The following is an 8,734-nucleotide window of genomic DNA, read 5'->3' as shown; positions in this document are numbered from 1 at the left end:
GAACCTTCTTTATTATAAACGTTCTCTGTATTCATAATACGAAATACAGGCTTTTACGTGACGAGTGATACGTTCACGGATGTAACTATTCGACCAATGTACTGGGCACTGCAAGCTAGAGGTTCGGACAAGTAATGTCATGATATTATCGATATTTGACACAAGACATTTAAAGTATAAAATTTATAATTCAACTTTTATACATGTAAAAATTAAACACTACTTGTTTATATACGAGTACTTGCAGAACATGAAAATTTGCACAGTTATTCGTTTATTGCTGCAAAAGGTCCTTACGGATGTCTTTTTTTAGGCAAAATCAATCAAAGGACTAAAAGTGAGTGAAGCTGCAGTAGAAACTAGTAATTTATAATTAAATTTGAGAATCGTGAAGTAAGGAAATGTAACAAGTAAAGAAGGAAGTAGAAAGCGTTAATCGATTGTCTTTTTTCATATTGGCTAAATGAGTTAAGCTTCCCGCCCTCACGCGCCACTACACCATTTCTCCATACACCACACATTAATTGGAAGCAGTAGAAAACACCACACACACACACCAATAAACGCAGCTACCATCGAAAAAAAACACGCAGCTACCATTCCACCACCGCCCAACGAGCAAAAAGCTTCATCCGGAAGTGAACACACCACTTCGATCACGAATTTCGATTAGAAAACATCGGCGGACGTTCTACCTTTTTTCGTATTTTCGGCACGCAGATCAACCATCTTTTTTGGCATTTCTCCGTATTTTGGTCGGCGCGCAGCAGTTCAACCGATATTATCATATTTTCGATATAATTTCATAAACATACATACAACCTCCACTGGTATCTGACCAGGGATTCCATCAATTTAGTTTTACATACCTACATTGTTACGCCTCCACTGGTATCCGACCAGGGAGTTTTTTAAATAAAATTGTGATCCCTGCTTTGGTAAAACTTTGCGTTCTGAAAGTATTCTTTCCGGAGGGGGTGGGAAAAGTAATTGAAAAGGGAAGTGGTAAATTATATATGGTCCGTCGAGCCATCCTGAATGGCCCTATTGTGAAGAAAAATAATAATAAGCAAATTTTGAAAAAAAAGCTAAAAATATTAAATTATACAAAAAAAAACATAAATTGGTGGCAAACAAAATTTTTAAAAGTGCGCAATTGCAAATGCATGTGCAGTGACACAGTGGAATTACATAAATACTTATATAAAAGCATAGTGACGAAGGAAAAGAAAAAAGAAAAAAATAAAGAGAAAATAAAAATGAAAAAAAAAACAGTAGAAGTTTACAAATACATCCAAACATAGTGACGAAAAAATATATATATGCAACTTACATATATCATTACAATAAAAAGTTTTTGCGTCAAATGTATTTTATTTGCATAGAATAACTCATCCAGTTATTCTCATTTCGGTTATTAAAATTGGGAAAAAAAAACAAAGAAACACTTCGCATTAAATAACTCATCAAGTTATTCTCATTTTATTTTATTTCTTTTGCAAAACAAAAAACAAAAAAAAACACCCGACGAGGAGCAGCAGGAGTGGAGGATGCGGTATAAAAATCAGCTAAGCCGATCAAACCCCTGCGACAGAGGCGAGTCGATAGGTGTCCCTCCCATCATGTATGGGTGGATGGGTAGTACAAAAATCCAGGCGCGACGGACTCACAATGAGCGGCTTCCTGGTCAGCGTCTGTTCACCATGTTAGGTGCGGCTGCGAACATGACCGATCCATGCCGGGGCGTACTGGGAGTCCCACGAAGCACCATCAGGTGTTTCCCACTTGCTCTTTCGAAGTGTTAGCCGCGATGTGAATCAGTAACCAGCCCCTTCGGGCACCCGTTCCTGTCTATTTCGGCTCGGCCCCCTGCACACGATGCGCTGGTAAAACTGATTAATGGAGAAAACAATGGAAAAAACAACAATAGCAGCAACAAAAATATGGAGTACCCAGAGATGGATCCCTTTAAGAAGGTTTCGCGATTGGCCAGATCACCGGTGAATGTGCTATCGCTGAATAAACCTGCGCGAGCCAAATCTTCACCCCCGGCGTTACAGGAAAATACGCCGACATTAAGGGGAAGACTAGGCAAACAAGACCACATGACGGAGTTAGGAGAAATGATACAGAAGTTAGCTGATATGATGCGCCCATCACATCGTTCCATCAACAACCCCATACGGGAGCTACTTACCTCAATCGCGAAGCTTCACGCAAGTGCCAGTTGAAATAACACCTAACCGGCCACGTGACGGCCAGCAAATGGGGAGAAGAACGCCCCCAAAAAAAACCAAAACCACTCATGAACCGCTATCAATGAGAATGGTAGTCGATCTGACAAGTGAGGACAAAGGTAGCTATCCTAAAACAAACGATACAAAAAATAAAACTCTGGCTAAATAGTTCAAAACTTCAACTCGCGGAACAAAAAACGGAAGCAGTGCTTATCACGAGCAGAAAAAAACTAGAGAATATCACCCCCAACATTGACGGACACAGCATTACAACACAATCAGCACTAGAGTACCTTGGTGTAATGCTCGACGCGAGACTGAGCTACAAAGCTCACATTGAGAAAGCCTGCGATAAAGCTGACCGTGTAAATGCGGCCCTAACCAGAATTAATGTCAACATAGAAGGTCCAAAACAAAGTAGCAGAGCACTCTTGGCCAAGGTTAGCCAGTCAATCGTAATGTACGCCGCGCCTGTATGGGGACCATCGCTTATGCAAAAAACATACATATGCAAGAATGGCACAATCAGTGTTCCGCACGGTATCTCATGAAGCCGCTAGCATTATATCTGGGATAATGCCGCCAGACATAATGGCACGGGAACTGAAGCGGATCTATGACAAAAGCAAAATCATTGGCAGAAAGCTGACAATGGCAGAGCGAAAAGTGGAAAGACTAGAAAGCATGGAGGAATGGCAAAATCGTTGGGACACAACAACAAAGGGAAGATGGACGCACCGATTAATCGGGAAAGTACAAGAATGGGTGGAACGAAAGCATGGCGAGACAGACTTTTACATGACGCAGTTTCTGACAGGACACGGATGTTTCAGAGAGTACCTACATAGGTATGGTAATGACAATGGCGTTACTTGCTCTTTTTGTGGTAACAGTAGTGAAAATTCGGAGCACATATTTTTCTACTGCCCGAGATTTAAGTCAGAGTGCCAGGCCCTGGAGATAGAAGTGGCAGGCCGGGTAACATCTGATAACATAGTGAATCATATGCTGCAAAAAAGACGAGTATGGTATGCCATGGAGAGGACGACAGCTCTGATACTGCAAGAGCTGAGAAGAGCCGAACACCAAAGAAGCAGTGAAGATAGAGCCGCAAATAGTGAACTAATGACGTGAGCCAATAGGCTAAGCTGGCCCTGCGATGTAATGCCTAGCGGCGGTCCTTTCCATAAAGCTTCAGATGACGGAGTTAAGGGTTTAGTACTTAGGCGTACTGTTCCGCAAGTCCAATATAGTAAGATGTTACTTATTAGGCGTGGTCCCGAATGAGGTGCACCTTTAGCGAGCAGTACGAATCATGCATACTGTTTACCACTAAGTATCAGTATCTATGAAAGATTCTCCCTTCGAAAACAAAAAAAAATCCTCTTATGCTTAATCAAGCAATAAGCAGGATTGCCTTAAATAAGTAAGCAAATAAATAAATAATTCAAAATAAAAGAAAACAAAAAAAATTACATATGTACACATATGCACAAATCTTTTACATGCGTTGATATATTTACACATTGAACATACGTATATATATATAAGGGTAATCATAATCCGGTGCAAATGGTCTTGCAAATGCAAATTTCGGTGCAAGTGCAAAATATTTTTACACCATGTTCTTAAACAAAAACAAATTACATGTGTTTTGCAAATGCTACACTCAACCCCTATTGTATATGTGCAAATTAGTATAGCATTTCAAACAGCTGATTTCTTTTGCATACATATTTGTTTCGATTTTTGGCGCGTCAGGAAAAATTTTTGGTAAGAAAAGTAATTTGAAAGAATTAACAATTTAAAACTTAATAAAACTATTTACAGCAAAATGAGCGATAAAAAAGTGAAAAGGGAGCGACCGAACAAAAAATGGACGAAGGAAGAAATCAACAAGCTTTTGGATTTTTTGGAGGAAGCAGATGAAATTGAGGTAAACATTTTAAGAATTTTGAACTGTATAAATGCTTATTTATTTACTTTTATTAGGCTCCAACAGCACAATTTTTTTACAAAAAATGCATTCAGGTTAAGGGGATCGAAGCCACGTGGGACTTGCTGCGGTGGAAGGTACGCCACCTAAAAAGTACATTCAATAAAGCGAATGATTATCGCACCTCAACTGGCGCTGGAATTGATGAAATGGATGTGGGCGTTGGCAGTTTTGAAGGTAAATAATAAGAATTGAAAGTGCTTTGGAAACTTAAATGATTAAATCTTTTACAGACAAAATTGAGAAAATGTGCCCCCATTACAATCGGCTAAACAAAATTTTCGGAGCTAAATCGCATGCGCAAAATAATTTCTGCGCTGTCGACACGGGCAATGACTTGCTGCTTATCGTGCCACAGTCGTCAACAATTTCACTGTCAACAATTTCCCCACCAGTACATTCACCGCCAATAGTCTTTCCACCAGCAATTTCACCGTCAATAGCCTCGCCATCAGCATTTCCACCGCAAATAATCTACCCACCAGCAATATCACCACAAATAATCTCTCCACCAGCAATATCACCGCCAATAGCCTCGCCGCCAGCCGTTCCACCGCCAACAGTTTCGCAGCAACCACTCCCACTTGGGGCTGATTTTCCACAATCAGTTAAAACCATGGCTAAAAATATGAAAATGCAGGCTCCCAAAACATCAGCGGCTTGTTTGATGGTTTACCAGCAAAACAGAATGGAGTTTGAAAAAGAAAAGCTTCAATTTGAAAAAGAAAAGTTGGAGAAGCAGCTAGAACTATCAAAAGCTGTAATTGAGTTGAAAAAAGAAGAGCTAAAACTTCAGAAAATGAAATTGGAGCAAGATGAAAAAATGAAAAGGCTAGAAATAGAAAAAGACGAACGAATAGCTATGTACGAAATAAAAATGAAATACATGAAGTAATACAAAATTTAACTTTTTTACTTTTTTATTCAAACATTAATGAATGTATGGCTAGCCTTTTAGTTTCCCCTTTTCTGTTTGGTTGTACATCTTCGCTTTCCTCACCGTTGTCATCAGTGTACGTGGTGTCCTCATCGAGATTTGTATATTCGTAGTTTGTGCTGTCATCCTCTCGTAGTATGTTGTGAAATATACAACACACTACAAACCAATCACAACATAGATTGTGGCTTTCTTTATTTATAAGGCGTGCTCTGAACTCCTTAAGACTGCAAAACCGCTCCTTCAATAGGCCGAAGCAATGCTCGACTCGAACTCGAAATTTACTGTGACGCAAATTGAAATTAATTCGAGAATTTATGTCTAGCACTCGAGCATTACTTCGGAATGGAGTTATCATAGTTTCAAACAAAGGATAGGCTGAGTCACCAGCTAACCACTGCTGTGACGAAAAAAAGTGTCTTTTTGCAAGAAAAGTGAGCTGCTGCGGTATACTCTCGCATCATGCCAACTGCCAACATGTCCCACCATTACGTCTCGTATTTTAAGTTTATAATCGCAAACTATTTGGGCTTTGATAGAGTATATGTGCTTACGAGAAAAGAATGATATAGGATCGATAACTGGCGATTCTGCTAGCTTAATCTCCGTACCATCAATATAGCCAATGCAAAATGGCATTTCGGAATACGTAGCATGACAATTTCTGATCGCTCTGTTTCATTTGGCCAAAAAAGGAAGGAGTCTCTTAACCTTAGAATAGCACTGAAAACTCTTTTCGTAATAATGGATAGAGTTCCACCATCTCCTACACCAAATAATGTTGAAATTTTTTTCAATGCAGCACCCTCTCCGCATGAGCCCAGACGATAAAGTACAATTGCTAACTGCAAATCCACAGGAATCTGTTTCGAGGAATGTGCTTTATTGAATTCCGATCGTTCTTAATTAGGTGAAATATATTGTTAAATTGTTCCTTGCTTACTCGAAGCATTTGGCGGAACCGGTTTTCGTCGAATTTATTCAAGATTTCATTTCGCCATACTGGTGACTTTGGGACTTCATGCTCAACTCCACGCCGGCATGAAAGCACTACTTGAACATTCATATCCAATTCATCTAAAATTTTATCGACCGCCTCACCATCTTCGTCAACTTCTGTATAAAAAAGGAACCATGAATATAAAAAGATATTTAGTCACCAACTTTTACCTATTATATTAAGAATATCATTTGCCGTATTCTCTACCAAATAATTAATAATTTTTTCTCTTTCTCTTTTCCTTGGCATGATTGCTGCTGAGAATATTTACCAAATATTTTATTTCACATTTTACAACTAGAAATCAGCTGTCAATTTTACAATGAATAGGGTTGCATTCAGATATAAAGAAACAGTCGCTCACGATCTATTGGATAATGCTACATTTACACTTTGGCATATGCAACGATGCATCGGATTCTGATTACCCTTATAAATTTTTGTTATAAACTAAACTATTTGAGAACATTTGAGTACAGGCCAATAGACAGTACTCACATTGATACGTACATATATATTTACGGGATATACAAAGAGTGCACATTTACTAATCGAAGTGCACACCCGATTATTTCGTTTTTCAATTCCGTTTATGCGCGAGTTAATTTTTACATAAAATAAAAATGAGTCAAAAGAATATATTTTGAGCTGCACCGAAATGTGTACTCTTTATTTATACTATTAAGACTAACTTATTACATGTTTCTTACTTCTATTTATACTAACTAGTATGTTTACTTATTACTAGTTGATAGTTTGTTAAGATACAGATTATATTATTTGTTTAGGTTTGTTTACATATGTATATTATGCTTGCTTAGATACAATTGCTTTGTTTTAAGATAAGGTTGTTGTGGTATTCAAACTCAATGTTGTTTTGATACTTGTTTGTTTAGGATTGTTTGTTGTAGTGATAGTGTATTTCAATTGTTTCACCTCAAGGTTGTTTCTGCATTCTGTTTACTAAAACAAAAGGTCGTTTTGATGTTTGTTACTATTATAAGAAATACATACATTCCGCGTTCGCTCCACTGAGAAACAAGATATGCACGCTTGCATATACACTAGTACATAATTATATACGGAACGTTGATTATACCCTACGAGGGTACCTCAAAATATTACATACCCATTAAACGGTTCGGTAAACAAAAAAAAAAGTTGCAAAAACATACCAACGGTTTCGTCTATAGGTATACCCTATAAGACATACAAACACAAAACAAATTAATAAAATAAATATTGCATATATTAGCAATTAAATAATAATAAATAAATTCGGTAATACTTTTATACTTTTTTCGAGATTAATTAAAACGAAACGCGTTATTTAATTTAATCCAATCAACAAAATAAAACAAAAAAAAAAATTTAAATTTTATTATCGTTTTGCAGTCAGCAATTTCATTTAAAGTCAATCAGTTTACACTAAAAGAAATTATTTCGTTACTTTATTTTTTCTAAATGAACGCAGATTCTAAAGAATCTAAATCTTCACAACTACTGAAAGTTCCAAAAATGATTTCGGACGAAAAAAGTTCATGTACACCTGCAGAAGCTACACGCTCAAAGCATGGTGTTACAAAACAAAAAAGGCAAGTAAATTTATTGCTGAGAGTGACAGTTTTATAAAATACTGCACTCGATTTTCATCTTCTCCGATTCAAGATAGTTCTGAATCAGCATTAGAAATCAAAAAAGAAAATCTGGACAATTTTTGGATACGTCTCCAAGCTTCTTATGACGCAATAGTAGAATCTTACTGATCAATTGAAACTAATTAAAGCAATTGCACCTGCTCCACTTCCGCGAGTAGAGATGGCACAAGTACAAAGTCTAAAAGCAAGTTCAGGCATCCACCTCGAGGTGCCCGCATGTGACACAGAAATTTTTAATGGGGGTTATGAACAATGGCCGTCCTTCCGGGACATGTTCACAGCCGTTTACATAAACCACCCAAAATTATGTAATGCACAAAAATTGTATCACCTCCGATACAAAACGAAAGGTCAAGCTGGCGTCATAGTAAAACAGTTCGCATTAAATGACGACAATTTTAATATGGCTTGTGAAGCTTTAAAATCAAGATACGAGAATGAACGAATACTGGTCGATAAGCAGATAACAATCTTAATGAACTTGCCAAAAATTCAAAAGGAAACCAGTGAAGAATTTATCAAACTTCAATCCACGGTTTCCAATTGTTTGTCGATTTTATCGACACAAAACATTCCCAAAGACAACTGGGATCCTGGTATACTGGTAAATATATGCATAGCAGCATTACCAGAAAAGTCTTTATTATTGCGGAAGCAATCGCTCTCATCTCGTAAAAAATGCCCAACGTGGCAACAAATGAAAGATTTTCTCACTACCCAGCACGAAATCGCAGAAAGGGTAGGCAAAAAAAATAAATACAAGTAAACCAAAAGGTATTCAGCAAGACTTCAATAGAAGCTCCACAAGCTCCAAGCCAATAGCAACAACAATTTGAATAGAAGCTTCTTCAAAGCGCAATCGTCCTCATCTGAACAGAATAAATATAGATCATGCGAACTATGTAC

At 37.6% G+C, this 8,734-nt stretch overlaps 2 protein-coding genes across 3 annotated transcripts; one reads left to right on the top strand and one right to left on the bottom strand.

Annotated features, from left to right (window-relative positions):
* The first annotated feature begins 3,860 nt into the window (after positions 1–3,860).
* On the top strand, positions 3,861–5,410 carry LOC120781502 (putative ankyrin repeat protein RF_0987). 2 transcript variants are annotated; one of them, XM_040113724.1, is made up of 4 exons: positions 3,861–4,010; positions 4,068–4,173; positions 4,230–4,410; positions 4,467–5,410. In XM_040113724.1, the coding sequence occupies exons 1-4, from the start codon at positions 3,898–3,900 to the stop codon at positions 5,126–5,128; spliced, it is 1,062 nt and encodes a 353-aa protein (XP_039969658.1). In that variant the 5' UTR covers positions 3,861–3,897; the 3' UTR covers positions 5,129–5,410. The 2 variants fall into 2 exon arrangements, with proteins under 2 accessions (XP_039969658.1, XP_039969659.1); XM_040113725.1 differs by having other exon boundaries at positions 3,861–4,173.
* Positions 5,411–6,011: 601 nt separating this feature from the next.
* On the bottom strand, positions 6,012–6,541 carry LOC120781797. Its single transcript, XM_040114019.1, has 2 exons — positions 6,341–6,541; positions 6,012–6,286 (listed from the first exon to the last, which is right to left on the bottom strand). The coding sequence occupies exons 1-2, from the start codon at positions 6,417–6,419 to the stop codon at positions 6,012–6,014; spliced, it is 354 nt and encodes a 117-aa protein (XP_039969953.1). The 5' UTR covers positions 6,420–6,541.
* Positions 6,542–8,734: the final 2,193 nt, after the last annotated feature.

Source organism: Bactrocera tryoni, unplaced genomic scaffold (assembly GCF_016617805.1).
Source record: "Bactrocera tryoni isolate S06 unplaced genomic scaffold, CSIRO_BtryS06_freeze2 scaffold_7, whole genome shotgun sequence".
Lineage (NCBI taxonomy): Eukaryota > Metazoa > Arthropoda > Insecta > Diptera > Tephritidae > Bactrocera > Bactrocera tryoni.
This window is presented reverse-complemented; position numbering and strand designations above follow the sequence as displayed.

Coding starts and splice junctions, on each gene's coding strand:
- LOC120781502 (XM_040113724.1), top strand. CDS start 3,898: ATGCTACACTCAACCCCTATTGTATATGTGCAAATTAGTATAGCATTT. Junction 4,011..4,067: donor CGCGTCAGGAAAAATTTTTG/GTAAGAAAAGTA, acceptor AACTATTTACAG/CAAAATGAGCGATAAAAAAG. Junction 4,174..4,229: donor AGGAAGCAGATGAAATTGAG/GTAAACATTTTA, acceptor TACTTTTATTAG/GCTCCAACAGCACAATTTTT.
- LOC120781797 (XM_040114019.1), bottom strand. CDS start 6,419: ATGCCAAGGAAAAGAGAAAGAGAAAAAATTATTAATTATTTGGTAGAG. Junction 6,287..6,340: donor TGATATTCTTAATATAATAG/GTAAAAGTTGGT, acceptor TTTTTTATACAG/AAGTTGACGAAGATGGTGAG.